The sequence below is a fragment of the Phoxinus phoxinus genome (assembly GCF_949152265.1).
Source record: "Phoxinus phoxinus genome assembly, chromosome: 3".
Lineage (NCBI taxonomy): Eukaryota > Metazoa > Chordata > Actinopteri > Cypriniformes > Leuciscidae > Phoxinus > Phoxinus phoxinus.
The window spans coordinates 24,700,544-24,718,706 of record NC_136878.1 but is presented as its reverse complement, the minus strand read 5'-3'; the positions used below and the strand labels follow the sequence as shown (position 1 = coordinate 24,718,706).

Below are 18,163 nucleotides of genomic sequence, written 5' to 3'. Positions count from 1 at the left end.
ATGAAAAATTAAAACAATATGTGTTCTGAAATCTGCTCAAAACATCAAACATGTATGATTTCCTCTAGCTGGATGGAATCATAGTCTGAAGCTAAGACATCTCGAAATACAACTTTCTGAGAAAACATTGTGTAGTGTATTCCAGCCTTTATTAGATTAATGTTCAATGCCTACAAAATAAGAAAGTAACAGGAACTTTTTTGGAGTTTTGGAGCAGCAAGGCAAAAATAACGGGCAATACAACACACATACAAATCAAAGAATCAAATCCGGATACCTTTCGATTGGACAAGTAAAACTAATAGTTTAGTTTATTACATGGTTTGGTTGAATTCTAAAGTAGAATGTGGTCTGTTATTTCTTGATAACAGAACGCTGCTAAGTATAACACACCGTTGCCATGAAAAACAGAGCGTTGCAATAGACACGGTGTTCTTTAGCGGAAGCAATACAATTGTTTTTAAATCAATAAACTCCTTTTTAAATCAATATTTTGTGTGTCAAATTATTGATTTATTTGGTAGGTAGCCATGTAATAAGCGGGATAATGTATAGTGAGGCGGTTGTTATAGCAAATACCACCTCTTCAGGCTGATTCAAGACCATTATCCCTGATTCAAGACCATTATTACATTATCCCTTACTTAACACTACAGGGTCAGTAATTTAAAATAACTACATTTTAAAATGGCTGAATATATCAGGATGTAAAAGTTTCTAGTGTCAATAAATATTTATCTGAGATTATTTCATGTATGGCTCACCTCTGCATGTGCGTGTGGTGGTGTTCAGGTAGTACTGATGAGCACAGCTCTCATACTGACACTCCCCAAACAGAAGCACTTTAGCAGGATCTCTACAGGACGTACACACACCGGCCATCTCACAGCTCAGACACTGAGTGTCACACACTGAAACACACACACACACACAATAATCATTTCATCAATACATAATCCTGTCTCATATGTATTATGTCTCTAAATGATCAACATAATTAAAACTTTGCTGAAAAACCTATTGTACACAATCTCCTACATAGCTTCTGTCATATGATTGATTGTTTATACAGTTTTAGCATGTAAAAGGCTTTTTAGATTATTTTTTAAAAAGCTCTCCTTACTGATACCGTTGCCTTACTGAATTTTATACAATTAAATGCAAGAATAACTTTCATATTTTTTAAATGTTTCAGTGTGAGTGAGTTAAATACTACATGCTACAATAACTTGAAAATGCTGGATAATATCAATCTTTCAAAATTACAGAAGAAAGTGAATTTTAAGTCATGTGCTTCTTCAATCTGGTCTATACCTACAGCACTGCTGATAGAGTTTCATATAAAATATCAGCAATTGCACCAAATTGCATATTTTTGCTCGGTTTGAGCTAATTTTTTTCCAGTTTTTTTCCTCCTCGAGTATGATATTCAATCATCCTGTTTCATACTATATGATCCATAACCCCTGATGTATCAAATATGATTATCTAACACATATGCACAATTTTTATTATGGATGGATGGATGGATGGATGGATGGATGGCCGCACTATAAAAAACTATAAGTAAAGATAAACTTACTTTGGCACACCCTGTTTTCATCAGCGTAATATCCGGTTGGACAGCGAGGGCTGCAGAGACCCGATGGGGCCAAAACATCAGGCGCCAAACAGGAAGTACAGGAGAGAGGACCGTCCCCACTGCACTCCTCACAGGAAGAGTGACATTCTGGAGAACACAGGCACAGGACAATAAGAACGATGACCAAACAATTAGGACAGTAAGTATGAAGATGAGATAATTATATCAAATATATTTTAGCTTTGGAAATAAGGGTCTCTAGAGAGGAATGGGACGAAAAAGGCTTTATTTACACCTTCCATTGTGTAAATTAATTATAACTTACTGTCAATTACATATAATACTATATATACATTGTAAACTGCTGTCATGTAGATGCATACGAGTGATTGAGAAAAGAGTTTAACTCTTAGAATCTTAGAAAATAGTGCAAGACTTGTATCAGATAACCTTGACATTTTAATGAGCGCTGTTGCAAAGGACATACACACATTCGTCAACAGTATTATAAAAACAGTAGACATTTAAAAGCAATACTGTTGACATCCAGCAGAAATATACATTCAAATATGACATTCAGTCTGCTGTCAACTTGACATATCACGTTCAGAGAGGGCACAGACTTGCTAATGCTAAGTGCACGTAATTTCCAATAATGGTCTTTTGCCTTTAATGCACATTGAGCTAATTCACACACACACACACACACACACACACACACACACACACACACACACACACACACACACACACACACACACACACACACACACACGCACGCGCACACACACACACACACACACACACACATACTGGTACGGGTGCTTTATAAGGACTTTTCCCCCTAAAAAGATCCATCCTGGTTTATGGGGACCCACCTTTCCCTTTGTCATAGAGATTAATAAAAAATATTAAACTGCTCCTTATGGCATGGGGTAAAAATCTGACTGCTCAGAATTTAATTCTAATGAAACAGTCTGGTAATATGAAGACCTGACAAACTAAAGCACTGTAAGGACAGGGCAGGAGTGGGCGTTTCCTGATTCAATTATGATTTATGAGGACTACCCTGGTTTATCTGGACATCACTCACATACACACACACATCTGACCATTAATTATGAGGACTAACCTGGTATAACCTGGACTAACTTTACCCATGAGAGTGCCACATCACTTAAGTTTGTTTCAATACCAGCATATAGAAAAACAAAACAAGAAATTATCATCAAATTGTTCACACTGGCTTAAACTTTAAGAGAGATTTCAGAAAACTAACCTGAGTTTGTAATGTGAGATTTAACAGGTGTGAAGTGAGTGAAGAGCAAAGAGAGAAGAGGGAAAGTGAAATACGGAAATATTTTAGCTTTAAAAATTAAGAAAATAAAAAACCAAAAGGAGTTTACACTATTTAACCATCACTGACAAATGCATTCACCCACAAGTATTTTTCATATTTGAACCTTGAATGTCAGTCTTAATTTATTCATTAGATTTTAAGAAGTTTTGTCTAAAGATAGTTTTGAATAAAGCTAAATATTTCCAGTTGATTGGGTTTGGGTTTTGTTAATGTGAAAAGAGAAGATTGTTCAAGACTTGGTATTAGTATCTAAATGAACATTGCTGACCATTTGGGTTTAACTGTACATCTGTAACCATATGAATCATGCATACACACACAACCCTAACTAACCCTTGATTATGAGGACATTTTGGGTTTAACTGGACCTCTCACACACACACTCTCAAACACCTGACTAACCCTTGATTATGAGGACATTTTGGGTTTAACTGGACTTCACTCACACACACACTCAAACACCTGACTAACCCTTGATTATGAGGACATTTTGGGTTTAACTGGACCTCTCACACACACACTCTCAAACACACACAAACACCTGACTAACCCTTGATTATGAGGACATTTTGGGTTTAACTGGACCGCTCACACACACACTCTCAAACACCTGACTAACCCTTGATTATGAGGACATTTTGGGTTTAACTGGACCTCTCACACACACACTCAAACACACAAACACCTGACTAACCCTTGATTATGAGGACATTTTGGGTTTAACTGGACCTCTCACACACGAACACCTAACTAACCCTTGATTATGAGGACATTTTGGATTTAACTGGACCTCTCTCACACACACACACTCTCAAACACCCGACTAACCCTTGATTATGAGGACATTTTGGGTTTAACTGGACCTCACTCACACACTCTCAAACACACACAAACACCTGACTAACCCTTGATTATGAGGACAAACTGGGTTTAAATGGACATCACAATTAACTCCACACATAGCAGGAGTACCTGTATTAGAGTTAACCATACTAAACCAAATCAACTATTCTACGTTAAAGAGTGAATTCACAAATGATTGTGCATCTTTTTGCTGCCACTAAACCTGTAAAAGTAATACGCACACCTAAGGAAATAGTGCTACAATGTGCTGTTGCTATATCAACCAACATATACACATGTGGTGCAAAATGAACCTGGTTGGAGAAAAGGATTAAAGATCAGCAAGTTTTACACTTCATAGAAGACTAGTTAAAGGACAATTAGATGAAGAAATGCAACTAGACAGCCAATAAAAACTAACAAAATTAAATTGAAAGGGCAATTTTTATTTTGCAAATGGTAAAAAAAAGGCTCAACAACTGAGGTCTAATAAGGCCATTATTAGAGATGCACCGATTGATCGGCTTGGGACCGGAATTGGACGATTTTCACGTGAACGGCCATGACCGGCGATCGGCCAGTCAGTCTGACATATACCGGTCAAACGCACTCTGGCGCCGCATGATTAACATCGCGCAACATCAGCATCACACGTGCACACGTAACGCACATGTAGAAAACCTCATGAATTACGTCAGTTTCACACCGCAAGCGTGAGAGGCGCGTATTTTTTTCGGCGTGCATGTTAATCAATGAGTGCATCACACCGGGAGCAGGACAAGCAGGAGCGTCGCGTGAGCAGCAGTGAAGCGCAGAGTCTATTTTTGCTGCGTTGCTCACACTCAATTAAAGTGAAAGCACACTTTTTTTGATGTGCAAAATAAATATGATTTCACACAAAAAGTGCCAAAAATGCACTGAATTTGCATGTCTAGTGTGTTTTAACAAGAACTGGAATAGGCTATGTCAGAAAAGAAAATGAAATGACTCAAAAATATTTATAGAAAATTCACCCATTTAAACTTGTTTTTATTATTCAGTTTGGGTAGAAGTATATGGTGTTTTATATAAAAAAAAAAACATATAGAAAATAAATGTGTGTGCTGTTCAGTGGTTAGAAAAAATGAAATCGGAATCGGCTAAAATCGGTATCGGCGGGTCAACCTCGGAAAAAATCGGAATTGGATTACAATACAAAATTGTAATCGGTACATCTCTAACCATTATGGGACTAAAGTGCATGAGGGAGTGTGCCTCAAAATGACCACAGCAACACACTGGAAATAAAACCAAATTAAATTGCCTTCCAGTAAATGCATGTATTTGTAAATTTCTTTCAAAACAGTGTTTTAATAAAAGTAAATAAAAGGATGTCTTGAACACTCTTCTGGCCCAAAAACACTTTAGAGAACAAAACCCACAGACATTAAAGGTTGTATCAGCGATTTCAGGCCCAAACATAAATGATCACATTCATCTAATCTTTCCTAACAATCCGCTAGCTGCCCGCCCCATAAGCATGCCGTCCAAAAACCGCGTCTCTGTAGGCAGCCTAGGCTCTGAGATCTGCACACAAAAACAATGGGTTTCACCAACCACCAAAACCAAAATAAACAGTGTTCCAACCAATCACCGACAGTTCCAACCAATCACCGCAAAATCTCAAACCACAACACCCCCACCTTTTGTGTGCAGATCTGAGAGCCTAGGCTGCCTACAGAGACGCGGTTTTTGGACGGCATACTTATGGGGCGGGCAGCTAGCGGATCGTTAGGAAAAATTAGATGAATGTGATCATTTATATTTGGGCCTATTTTTGGGCCTGAAATCGCTGATACAACCTTTAATGGAAGGCAACACTGATCTCTCGAAGAACTCTAAGATGATTTCTTTTTCAACATCAAACCTCGGTTCCTCACGAAATCCCTTATATTTTGGGCCGTTCTTTCTCTCAGAACAGGGTCCTCTGCAGTCTTGCACTGCTCACACTCTGCCTTTGTTGCAAGGTGTCCCTTTGAAATATGGACTCTGAAATGTTTCATGACAGCATTCACTTCATTTGGGCTCCATGGCCTTTTCACTATTCTCCTCAATTTGGTCTCTGTAAAACAAACAAACAAACAAACATACATATGTATACCTATACACCTATATGTATATACATGGAATAACTTTAATATACCCAAATGTTTAAATACCTCTGGTGTTCTCAGTTTCATCCTGATTCATTTGGCTTTTTCCTGAGGGGTAAAAAGCAACAATTAAAATGTATTCCAGCCCTACAATCTAAACAGTTTCGGACCATGTGAAATATCAGCAGATAAGCACACAGGGAAAACTAGTCTCTGGTCCTGTGTAACACGAAAAGGACCACTTTACACTGAAATGTTTTTTGGTGAACGGAGTAGTATTGGATGAGTTGATCAGAAAGATCAACACCTCCCATATTCTTGCTGTATTCAGTGACCGGGGTTGGGCATGGAATGGATTTGGTGTTCCAGCCTCCATCCTGAGTTCTTACCCTCCTCTGAACTGTGTTGCCAGAGAAGGCCGGGTGAATTGTGGAGCAGACAGAGACTTCCCGAGTGTCCATCCACTAAACGAAAACCAGAGGGCCGTCACGGATCCACCTGATGGTGCCCCTAGGATCCTTTTTGTTCATGGCATTTGTGGTTGTGCGGGGGCATCCTCGTCTCTGTTGTCCCTGTAGGTGCCACATGCTCCAAAGTTCATGCTGTAGAGATCCATGAATAGCTTTGGACTTGTGTAGAAGTTGTCTACATACACATTGTAGCCACTCCCTAGGAATGATTTGCTCATGAGGGACATAACCGAGTCGTATGCCAGTCCTACACCAGAAGCAAACACAGACTTCCCCGTGTATACAGCAAAGTCTAAAGTGTACCCAATGCTGCTGTCTGCCAGCACAAAAAGTTTGAAGCCCCACTTAGTTGGCTTCGCCTTCATATATTGCGTCATGCCAGTGTGAGCCTTTGTTGGCACCATCCTCTCGTCCACTGAAAGGTTCTGCCGTGGGCGATAAAATGCTCTGCATGCATGTTTGATGTCATCTAAAAGGGGCTTCAGACGAAACAGCCGGTCATAAGCTGGTGTCCCTCTCTTCCGGTCGTTGTGGACATCTTCATCAGGGTTGCTCATGTGGATGTTCCAGGAAATTACCTGCTACCTGTCACGTGCCATCACTGAGTGGGGAAACTGTTGGCTGAAAATGGTGTTTGTCCTCCAGTAGTCCCGGATATTTGTCAGTCTCACCAGTGCAAAAAAGAAAGTCAGTCCTAAATATTGGAAAAATTCTTCAACAGTTAATTTTTTCCAGGAATATTTTTTGCCAGTGGCAATGTTTTTTTTGCAGCGTCTGTGTATGTGTTATTACACAAAGTGGTTGCTGCACTGTCACTGACAAAAAGTTTGAAAAGGTCCAATGGTGTGTATATGGATGATGTCCTGGCTTTATTGTTGGGACGAACCTTTTGGGCACTGGAGGGATGTCTGGCTGACTCTTACTGTTCCATGATGGAGTTGGGGCTGCTGGCTGAGGTGATCTAGATCTCGACCTTGTGGATTCAGGACTCTGTCGACCCCTCAAGCTGCCGGATCTGGATCTGGATCTGGATCTTGACCTTGACCGCGCTCTCCCTCTAGACCGTGACTGCAGCCGTTCATGGCCTATTCTAGAGTGCGGATCGGGCCGAATTTTTCTGTCCGAGCCCGGCCCGCGTCCGACAGAGCAGTAAACCGAACCCGACCCGAGCCCGACAGGCATACAGATATTTATGTTCGAGCCCGACCCGAGACCGAAAGTTAAAATCCCGTTTTTTTTTATTCTCATACTAATGACACATGTACGTTTGTTTGTGTGGAAAGCCCGCTTTTATTAAGCAACTGAAAGGAAGAGATTCAGAAATGTCAATAGATGAGCGTTTCAGCGCCACGGCTACATAAACAAATTTCCGCACACAGGAAGACAGATGTTATGGTAATATTTTACATATTTTTTAATCACAAAAACGAACATTTGCATCAAGTGAAAGCATCAGGCACATTGGCTACCTACATTATAACCTGTTTTAAATTTAAAATGTTCAATGCCTTCGCGCTGATGTGACCGAGCCCGACCCGAACCCGAACATCATTTCTAAATATCTGTCCGAACCCGGCCCAGCCCGTCGGGTACCGGCGGGTCCCGTCGGGCTTGGGTCGGGTATCCATCCTCTAGCCTATTCCTGGCAGCTGCTGGGATGCTGCAGCAGAAGTGGGAGGCTGGGATGCTGCAGCAGAAGTGGGAGGCTGGGATGCTGCAGCAGAAGTGGGAGGCTGCGATGCTGCAGCAGAAGTGGGAGGCTGCGATGCTGCAGCAGAAGTGGAAGGCTGGGATGCTGCAGCAGAAGTGGAAGGCTGCGATGCTGCAGCAGAAGTGGAAGGCTGCGATGCTGCAGCAGAAGTGGAAGGCTGCGATGCTGCAGCAGAAGTGGAAGGCTGCGATGCTGCAGCAGAAGTGGAAGGCTGCGATGCTGCAGCAGAAGTGGAAGGCTGCGATGCTGCAGCAGAAGTGGAAGGCTGCGATGCTGCAGCAGAAGTGGAAGGCTGGGATGCTGCAGCAGAAGTGGAAGGCTGGGATGCTGCAGCAGAAGTGGAAGGCTGGGATGCTGCAGCAGAAGTGGAAGGCTGGGATGCTGCAGCAGAAGTGGAAGGCTGCGATGCTGCAGCAGAAGTGGAAGGCTGCGATGCTGCAGCAGAAGTGGAAGGCTGCGATGCTGCAGCAGAAGTGGAAGGCTGCGATGCTGCAGCAGAAGTGGAAGGCTGGGATGCTGCAGCAGAAGTGGAAGGCTGGGATGCTGCAGCAGAAGTGGAAGGCTGGGATGCTGCAGCAGAAGTGGAAGGCTGGGATGCTGCAGCAGAAGTGGAAGGCTGCGATGCTGCAGCAGAAGTGGAAGGCTGGGATGCTGCAGCAGAAGTGGAAGGCTGCGATGCTGCAGCAGAAGTGGAAGGCTGGGATGCTGCAGCAGAAGTGGAAGGCTGCGATGCTGCAGCAGAAGTGGAAGGCTGGGATGCTGCAGCAGAAGTGGAAGGCTGGGATGCTGCAGCAGAAGTGGAAGGCTGGGATGCTGCAGCAGAAGTGGAAGGCTGGGATGCTGCAGCAGAAGTGGAAGGCTGGGATGCTGCAGCAGAAGTGGAAGGCTGCGATGCTGCAGCAGAAGTGGAAGGCTGCGATGCTGCAGCAGAAGTGGAAGGCTGCGATGCTGCAGCAGAAGTGGAAGGCTGGGATGCTGCAGCAGAAGTGGAAGGCTGGGATGCTGCAGCAGAAGTGGAAGGCTGGGATGCTGCAGCAGAAGTGGAAGGCTGGGATGCTGCAGCAGAAGTGGAAGGCTGCGATGCTGCAGCAGAAGTGGAAGGCTGGGATGCTGCAGCAGAAGTGGAAGGCTGCGATGCTGCAGCAGAAGTGGAAGGCTGGGATGCTGCAGCAGAAGTGGAAGGCTGCGATGCTGCAGCAGAAGTGGAAGGCTGGGATGCTGCAGCAGAAGTGGAAGGCTGGGATGCTGCAGCAGAAGTGGAAGGCTGGGATGCTGCAGCAGAAGTGGAAGGCTGGGATGCTGCAGCAGAAGTGGAAGGCTGCGATGCTGCAGCAGAAGTGGAAGGCTGGGATGCTGCAGCAGAAGTGGAAGGCTGGGATGCTGCAGCAGAAGTGGAAGGCTGGGATGCTGCAGCAGAAGTGGAAGGCTGGGATGCTGCAGCAGAAGTGGAAGGCTGGGATGCTGCAGCAGAAGTGGAAGGCTGGGATGCTGCAGCAGAAGTGGAAGGCTGGGATGCTGCAGCAGAAGTGGAAGGCTGGGATGCTGCAGCAGAAGTGGAAGGCTGGGATGCTGCAGCAGAAGTGGAAGGCTGGGATGCTGCAGCAGAAGTGGAAGGCTGGGATGCTGCAGCAGAAGTGGGAGGACCCTCCTCAGCGGAAGAATGGGAGCTTTCCTGTCTGGCTCGGGTGGGTGGGCTGGTGTCTTCATTATCATGACTGTAAAACAAATAAAGCAAAATATTAGATCATACATATCAGATCAATTAGTGTTTTTGTATTTGATTTCTCACATAAGATAACAATGGCTGAGATTGCTACTGTACCCCCCAACCCACCACAGCTATAATATGAGCACTCTCTCCCCAGCCAAAAGGTGTGACCAACCCCCCACTACAACATCCTTGAGACATTCTCTCCACAGCTAAAAGGTGTGACCAACCCCCCACTATCCTTTGTTTGTCTGAGTTTACCTAGAGATACAAACAATGGCTGAGAGACAAAGTGTAATCCACAACTCTTACTACTCTGTAACAAACATAGAAAACGAAATACTACTTTTACAGAACTTATTATTACATATTTAGAAAATTTATATTTTATAATATTCGTTTTTTTTATATACTTTTACAGTAAATAAATAAATGGAACTTACTCTTCAGCAGTGTCTAGACCATCCTGGTAATCGAGTTCCTCATCAGTCAAATAGCTCTCTTCTCCAGAAAATCCATCATCCTCCATGGCATCAAAAAAGGCCAGCGCTTGATTTAGATCCATGTTTCTCAATCTCTGACGATCCATTATTCTCCGTGTATTCTTCAAAACTTGCGTCTCTCTGTGCGTCTCTCTCTCCCCTCGAAACCACTGTGCCGTGCGTCTCTCTCTCTCTCTCTCTCTCTCCACAATATCAGCCTTGGTTCATGCGTAATGACGCACACCAACGTGGACGACGGATCAGCCTGTCATTGGTCAACAACCTCACGCAAAGAATCACGTGATATCCAAAATGGCAGCTAGCATCGAGCTAGCGGCAAAAATGACAGAAAATGTATAAATTATGGACATCAAGTGGATAAAACTTGGATATAAGCGTTTGGATTTATTGCTGAAACACTCTAAAAGGACGCATAAGTTCCAGGCTGGATAGAAAAACTTCTGTAAAGGCTAGAAAGACACCAAAGACACCCCCGTGACGGCTAGCTCGTTAGCTTTCTGCTGCAAAAAAACGGTAAGAAAATCAATCAAATAATATAAATATTTATCGGAGGAGTCGTGTGGCGTCGTGGACGATGCCGTCGGGCTCAAAGGGTTAATGCAAATGGGTGGAGTGTCTGTTCCGGATGGCTCCTGGACGCCTTCCCGGGAAGGTGTTCCGGGCGCGTCCCACCGGGAGGAGACCCCGGGGAAGACCTAGGACACGCTGGAGAGACTGTCTCCCGGCTGGCCTGGGAACGCCTCGGTGTCCCCCCGGAAGAGCTAGAGGAAGTGGCTAGGGAGAGGGAAGTCTGGGCATCTCTGCTTAGACTGCTGCCCCCGCGACATGGCCCCGGATAAGCAAAAGAAGATGGATGGATGGATTTGTTTTAGACAAATATGCTTGCACTCTGTCACCAACTAGATATATTTAAATTAATGAAGGCCACTTTTCACTGGTAACAAAAGACATTTAGCATTATCAGGACCCACAAATATTCCCCCACTGCATTATATATATATAGTAGTTTAATGTAGTATTGACACTAAAACTCTGTAAACTTGATTGTTTCCCCTCAAACAGTAACTTTTATTTTTGGGTGTCCTATACACAATACATATTGTCACTATCCACAATATATATTGTTGCATTTTTGTATTGCGATACATTGCTTAATTGACAGCCAATCGGAATCAATTCTGCTATAACATGCTTCAATATATAAGCGGCAGTCAAAGATGCGATCACAATAAACAGAACGTTACCGTCTGCTGGTTGGACCCTAACACAGTTATGGTTAGTGTGAATGGGCCTTAACAGTTTACATCTCTGTGACTGAAAGTCACAAAGCATATCCAGATTGAAAAGTGTGCATATTGGGTCTACAGCTTATCCACAATAAAGAAGCAGCCGACACATACCCAAAGCAACATCTTTTCCTCAAACCCTATCCCTGACATGACGGTCCTCGTAGTGGAGAACTGTCCTTACATTTCAGGTCAGTGTCATGCCCATCCCCCAACGCACGAGTTATGAAAATGAATGAACCGAGCAAGGTACATTTTACTCGAATTTGAGACGTCACAACAGGGTCTTTAAGACGACAGTCCACGTCAACCAGTCTAGTATGGTGCCCAACCATCCTACACTTAACATTGCCTGTGTCAAAGAGAAGAAAACAATGAAGGAACATGCGCTCACTTACTTTCTGTTTCACTGATGAGGAAGGATTCACACTGCATTCAGTCACAGCCACTGATGTCTCGTCACACAATTCCTGTAATTATGAGAAAGACAGGTACAACACTGAGGCAAGGATGTTTGCCAATTGGTCACCGCAACTAATTCTAGTATCAGTCTAAATATCTAGTGTCCCTTTCATTGCTCCGTCGTGCACAAAGCAGACATGCAGAATTTAAAAAAAATAATCTGCATCATATAAAAAACTAACATTCATGAAATACAGAACATGGTTGACTTTCAGTGATAAATTATTTAAGAGACTCACCCTTAAACGCCAAGGCCAAGAGGAATCCCCATAGTTGTATGTGACCTCCTCATCTGGAAAGATATGTCTTATACTAAACAGACACAGGTGTGGCCTTCCGTCAACAATGACTGTCTTGACTTTGCAATTTGGATCATTCACCAGTCGTCCAAGTGAATGTCCACCGTACTCTTTTGTTGCATCTATGCTGTGATAAAAATAGTGCAGTAAGAAACTTAAAACATAGACACACACTGAAACATACGGTTCTAACTGAACATTTGGGTTAGGCTAACCTTGGCCTATTTAACCTATATTCAAATACACATGGTTAAAGTTAACTTGACTTCCTAAGAATTTAATAGGTCAGATGATCCACTTAAGGTAAAAAAATAATACCCCAGTTGAAAAATAACCATGTTATTGATTATCACTAACTAATAAGTTCCTCATGTTATGAGAACCATAGCAAATCTGCTATTGTAATAGTGCTGCACGATTAATCTTATCGCAATCGTAATCGCGATGTCAAGCCTGTGCGATTATATGACGCAAAATGCTGCGATTTTGTGTAAAATAAACAATGGGCTGGTACGCAATTAACGCAGCATCTGTTATTTTTTGTCATCCTTTGGCTAGTGTTACATGATAATGCTCTCATGCGATTGCTTAAAACCATTAATGCGAGACAAGTCAAAAGAGAGCGCGCTGATTCGCTGAATGTCCGACTGTGACTCATAGAAAGACATGCGCCAGAAATACAGTTCTCTTTCGCGCTTGAACGAACAATAACACACAATTATGCCAAAATGTCGTTTGTCGAGTATCTTCATAACATAAGAGCAGTCTTATGATGGACGTATAGAGTTGTGAGAGAATGAGGCGCATGTGAGATCCGCGTCTCTGTCAGCAGCGGCTGCTCTTAAAGGGCCAGCAGCCAAAGCTTCCTGTCAGTAAAGTAAATCAAAGAACAAAGGGGACAGAGAAAATTACTCACTGCTCTTGACTAAAGAACTTATGTAGCTTTAATAAGGATTAGTCTATTTATTATGTTTGATAACTTTATTAAATTTCTGTATACCTGAAAGAAAGGGAGGGCACAGGTAAATATGACATTTATTATGGGTTTATGTGAGGATTATTTGAAGTTCACTTAAATTAAAAGCTGTTATATTTAATGAAGTCTAATAAATGTTTTTTTTATTTTTTATTATAGCTTTCAATTGTAATGATGGAATCACTGTAATGTTGGATGGCTATAATTAATGTTTTTAATGGGGGTGGATTAATTTATATCCAGACATCAATGGCTTCGATGTTATCAATCATTTAGTTGTTGTTGCTAGTTTGAGTTGAGAAATACACATTTCAGAATTATCACTAATCTGTGTGTGCATTTTGCTTTAGATCCAAGCAAGTAGACTCATGAAACCATTTGTTTATTATATCGCAATTGCATATTCCAATTGCAATATTGACCTCAATCGCAATATGACATTTCCCCCAAATCGTGCAGCCCTATATTGTAATAATAATAATCATCATCATAATCATAACTGTTTTTATTAGAATGACATGCAACTAGTTTGCTCTGAATATGAACCAAAAATAAATAAATAAACCAAAAAAGAAACAGCCAGCTTACCAATAACTGGTTCCATTCCATGTGAAGTCAAACAAGTAGTTGCCTTGAACATCTTTAACATGTTTACTTTGAGAGAGAATCCCACGGTATTCAACAACAAAGGTGGATGGTTCAATGTGCTCAAGTGCAAACACACCTCTCCCTAAAAGAGCAAAATAATATATAATAATACAAATAAAACATGAATCCAAGTGCACCTATATGTTACACAGCTAACCAACCTATCCTTTTAAAGAGTTAAATCCTGTAAAACTGTGTAATGTATAAATGTAATATGAGGTGCAAGAAAAAAAAAAAAAAAATAAAGAAAAAAAAAAAAAAATCAAGCATTGGTTTTCACTGTGATATAGTCTACTAGTTGAATTTGGTTGTAACCAAATTAGGTACAACAAATAAAATAAAAATAAATACTTAACTATGTATACAGAGAATAATGTTTACATTATTCTCTGTATACATAGTTAAGTATTTATTTTAAAATAATAATAATAAAAAAATTGTTTAAAGTTTTTTTTTTTCCATCTCTTAACCTTTATGAAAAAATTAGCGGCTTACCCAAGGGTAAAATGTGTGAATTTGAAAGATCATGTCCAGACTGCCAGCAATAGGCCTACTTTTCATTCTTACAAGTGCATGCCTACTTTATGATTTGATTTGCCTGCAGTCTGAACATAGTCAAATTGCCTTGTGGTGCACAATTTACCTTTGAATGTGTTGATTTGTCGTCCCTCAATGAAGGCTTTGTCTTTGCCCGACAATATGTGTTCTTTTGCATCCTGCTCAGGTTTTATTCTCTTCTTTCTTAACATGTTGACTGAAAACATTCCAGACAACATAATTAGTATGTGTGTATATATATAAATATATATATATATATATATATATTAGATAGATAGATAGATGCTTTATATACAGTACATTATTGTCAGACTGTAGTCTATATCAATAAATACAACATTTTACACATAAATAGTTGATAAGTGAGGTTTTGAGGCTTGCTACTTATGATAAGAAACAGTCTCCGATTTCAAATTCAGTCCATTTTAATACCATTTTATCACTCTTTAATGTGGCGCCTCAGATCAAACGAAGCTAACTAAACTCGTTACTTAGAAAAATTAACTATAGAGAGAAAGTTTTAGAAAATGTTACATGTATTACACCTGATTTACATTAAAATAATACATGTAAAATCAAATTGGAAATAGAATCGAAAGAATGTGAATTAAAATTGAATCATAAAATGTCTGCTAATATCCAGCCCTAAAATGAATAAACTAAATATTTTTTCAAGTCATTCTAATGACAGTAACATTACATTAATGAAAGTATACTTTTACATTAATGAAAGTATACTTTTACATTAGTTTCGTTTCTGTTTATTTAATAGATTTCTGTATCTTACTGTATTAAACTGTAAATTCATCCACTCAACTTTACCAGTCATCATGATGACATGACAACATAGATTTGATTTATTTCAAAATGTAAATTAATTCTCTCATAGCATCCATGGAGATGTATCTTTCATCAACTAATACTAATACTTGTATGTGTCTATGAACAACAAGAGAATTTCGTTTAAGTACCAAACAAAACAAAAAACGTGAATAGCATGTTCAAGTTGTTTGGAGACGCCATTTTAACTGCTTATGGACTTATATTAGCCCGATTAATGGCCACGTTTAAAGTAATGTAACTAACGTTATTCAAAACTGTCTGACTCATGACACTTAACTCCACAAAGGTAGAATATATAAATAAACGCACTTACCTTCCTCGTGATTTAAAGTGAAAATCTCCCACTATAGCTCGTCAACTTCGCTCGAATTCTGCTAATTAATCTTTCATGATGATGATTAACCTTCAGATTAATCCATAGACAGTGGATTAATCACACCGTCACACCACACGTCTGCGATAGAAGATCAGAGGCGCAGGCGCGCTGACTTTGACGGATGTGAAATGCAGCCAATCACTGACGAGGATTCCAGCAGCCAATCACTGACGAGGATTCCAGCGTTCCACCAATGAATCGCGCTTGAGCGTGGTCTGGGTGTATTAGCGTCGAATTTCACATAGACAATCACTGACGAGGATTCCAGCGTTCCACCAATGAATCGCGCTTGGGCGTGGTCTGGGTGTGTGAAATGTGTATGATACTGCAGTAGCGTCGACTTTCACATAGAGGGAGATTATACACTCTGAGCATACACTGGCACACACTGAAAAACGGGTACAACGGATTTATAAGGACATATTGAGAAAAAGCGGGAGGTGGTTAGGCGCAGCCTGATAAGCCTTTCTACACTGCTCGACTTATGAGGACATTAGTGCTGTCCTCGTAGTTACGGTATGTCCTCATAGAGTCGGTATGTATCCATGGTTTTTGTCCTCATAATCCGGTCGCACCAACGCACACACACACACACACACACACACACACACACACACTTCTGCACATGCAAAAGCCAGGCAATTAAAAAAGGTCATAATGGTTTATAGATCACATCAGCATCTTAAAAGATTTTGCATTAAAGCCGAGCACTACATCACACTCCCTAATAAAAACAAATGCACCGTCTCATCTACACTGTCAGCAGAGGAGCCACTTTCAAAGCATCACAGGTAATTGCATCAGGGTTATGAAAACAGAGGCTCTGGCTATATTACATTGAGAGATCACGTAGAATGACAAACCTGTGCATAAAGAGGATGCTGGCATTGAGATTAGACACTGTGTGTGACTAATGATGCTCATTCTACATAATGAAACTCATGCTGGAAATAAAGCAGCACACGGTTTTCTCAGAGGAAGACAGTTAGATGATGTTAAAAGATGTGATGAATTATCGTTGCAGATGCAGATTAGGGTTCAACATTAGCATATTGTGACAATCTTATAAGCATGGTTGCGATAGCGATTTAGTTATGTATAAAAAAAACAAAAAACAGGAAAAGATGTGTATTATCAGTTAATAAAAAAGGACAGTGAAGCTCAATTCTCCCTATTATTTATTCATATAGATGTACTAGATATCAATTCACGCAAGTAATTTGTTTATTGTAACTTACAAATAACTAGAAATTATTTGATACTGTACATTAATCTTAGGTTTTTGGCGCCACATCTCGCATATTTGGCATCACAAATTAATTGCAAATTACGTTTTCCTTATACATTATTAGTAGAATTGTATACAAACAAGTTTTTTCAATTATATTAGAATATGAATTGAATAGGAGACCTTAAAATAAGTCTTACTAACAAAAATTATGCTATTGTTATTGCTCGATCTGATATTGTTTTGCATAAAAATGCAGTGAATCATGTGTGGCCTCACAAGGGTAAAAACTAAATTATGTCTGTACGCATCTGGTTCTGGGAATGTACTTTATTTTTTGCTCTAAATTCACTTTCTTTCTCATTTTAACTTACTTTTGCAGGCTCCGTGCCACCGATAGTATTTGAGTGGGCAGTGTGGTACACAGCGATCTCCCAGCAGCAGCATCCTGGGAACCTTACACCACAAACACACAGTGCCAGAGCCTGACTGCAGGTCTGCCACACACCGCTGGCATCCCTCCTCACACTCTGACAGAGAAACAAAGAGACAGACAGCGTATATTATTATGATGCATATCCAGTAGAACATCCCTGTCTGAGGAGAGGAAACGGAGGAAAAAAAGATCTTATCTTAACAATGTTCCAAATGTGTAAAAGTAAACACTCTTTTATGTGCATATCCTCTCTCACTCCTCATCAGCTGTGGGAGTTGACTGGCTTCATTGCCATGAGGGCACTGATAATAAAGAGATGTATATCAGCCAATGAAATCCTCTGTTGGCTTATTTCTCAGCCTGACTGATAACATCGGTACAAATTCTTTAAATTATACACAGAGTTCATGCTTTACTGATTCATGTAGCACGATCTAAACAGAGTTTGTGCAACGTTTCTGAGGAAAAGCAATTACTCAATCATTAAAAGCACTGCTCTAACCTAAAAATAAGAGGTATGACTAATTGAAAAAAAAAAAAAAACAGGTAATAAAATAATATTTCAAGGCCTGGTTTCACAGCTTAGATTAAGCCAGGATTAGGCCTTAGTTCAATTTGGACATTTAAGTATTTTTTTATAAACATGCCTTAGAAAAAAAACATTACTGTTGTGCATCTTGAGACAAAACAACGTCACTGACATATTTTAAGGATATTTTGGTCCAAGTTGCTTTTCGTTAAA

The 18,163-nt window shown here is 40.7% G+C and overlaps 2 protein-coding genes across 4 annotated transcripts in view; both read right to left on the bottom strand.

The window, feature by feature from the left end:
• fras1 (Fraser extracellular matrix complex subunit 1) overlaps positions 1 to 18,163 on the bottom strand; it is a 120,384-nt gene that overhangs the window by 44,022 nt on the left and 58,199 nt on the right. For both annotated transcript variants that reach the window (XM_079607018.1, XM_079607019.1), the window contains exons 21-23: positions 17,360 to 17,515; positions 1,583 to 1,729; positions 765 to 911 (exon numbers count right to left, since the gene is read on the bottom strand). In XM_079607018.1, the coding sequence (XP_079463144.1) occupies positions 765 to 911; positions 1,583 to 1,729; positions 17,360 to 17,515 (450 nt within the window). The remainder of the gene's footprint in view (positions 1 to 764; positions 912 to 1,582; positions 1,730 to 17,359; positions 17,516 to 18,163) is intronic.
• Positions 5,568 to 14,730, bottom strand: LOC306995427 (histone-lysine N-methyltransferase set-1-like). Of its 2 annotated transcripts, XM_079607025.1 has the most exons (6): positions 14,624 to 14,730; positions 13,921 to 14,062; positions 12,297 to 12,483; positions 11,994 to 12,065; positions 5,984 to 6,025; positions 5,568 to 5,886 (listed from the first exon to the last, which is right to left on the bottom strand). In XM_079607025.1, exons 1-5 carry the CDS (start codon positions 14,727 to 14,729, stop codon positions 6,011 to 6,013), a joined length of 522 nt encoding a protein of 173 aa, XP_079463151.1. In that variant the 5' UTR covers position 14,730; the 3' UTR covers positions 5,568 to 5,886; positions 5,984 to 6,010. The 2 variants fall into 2 exon arrangements, with proteins under 2 accessions (XP_079463151.1, XP_079463150.1); XM_079607024.1 differs by lacking the exons at positions 5,568 to 5,886; positions 5,984 to 6,025 and having other exon boundaries at positions 11,248 to 12,065.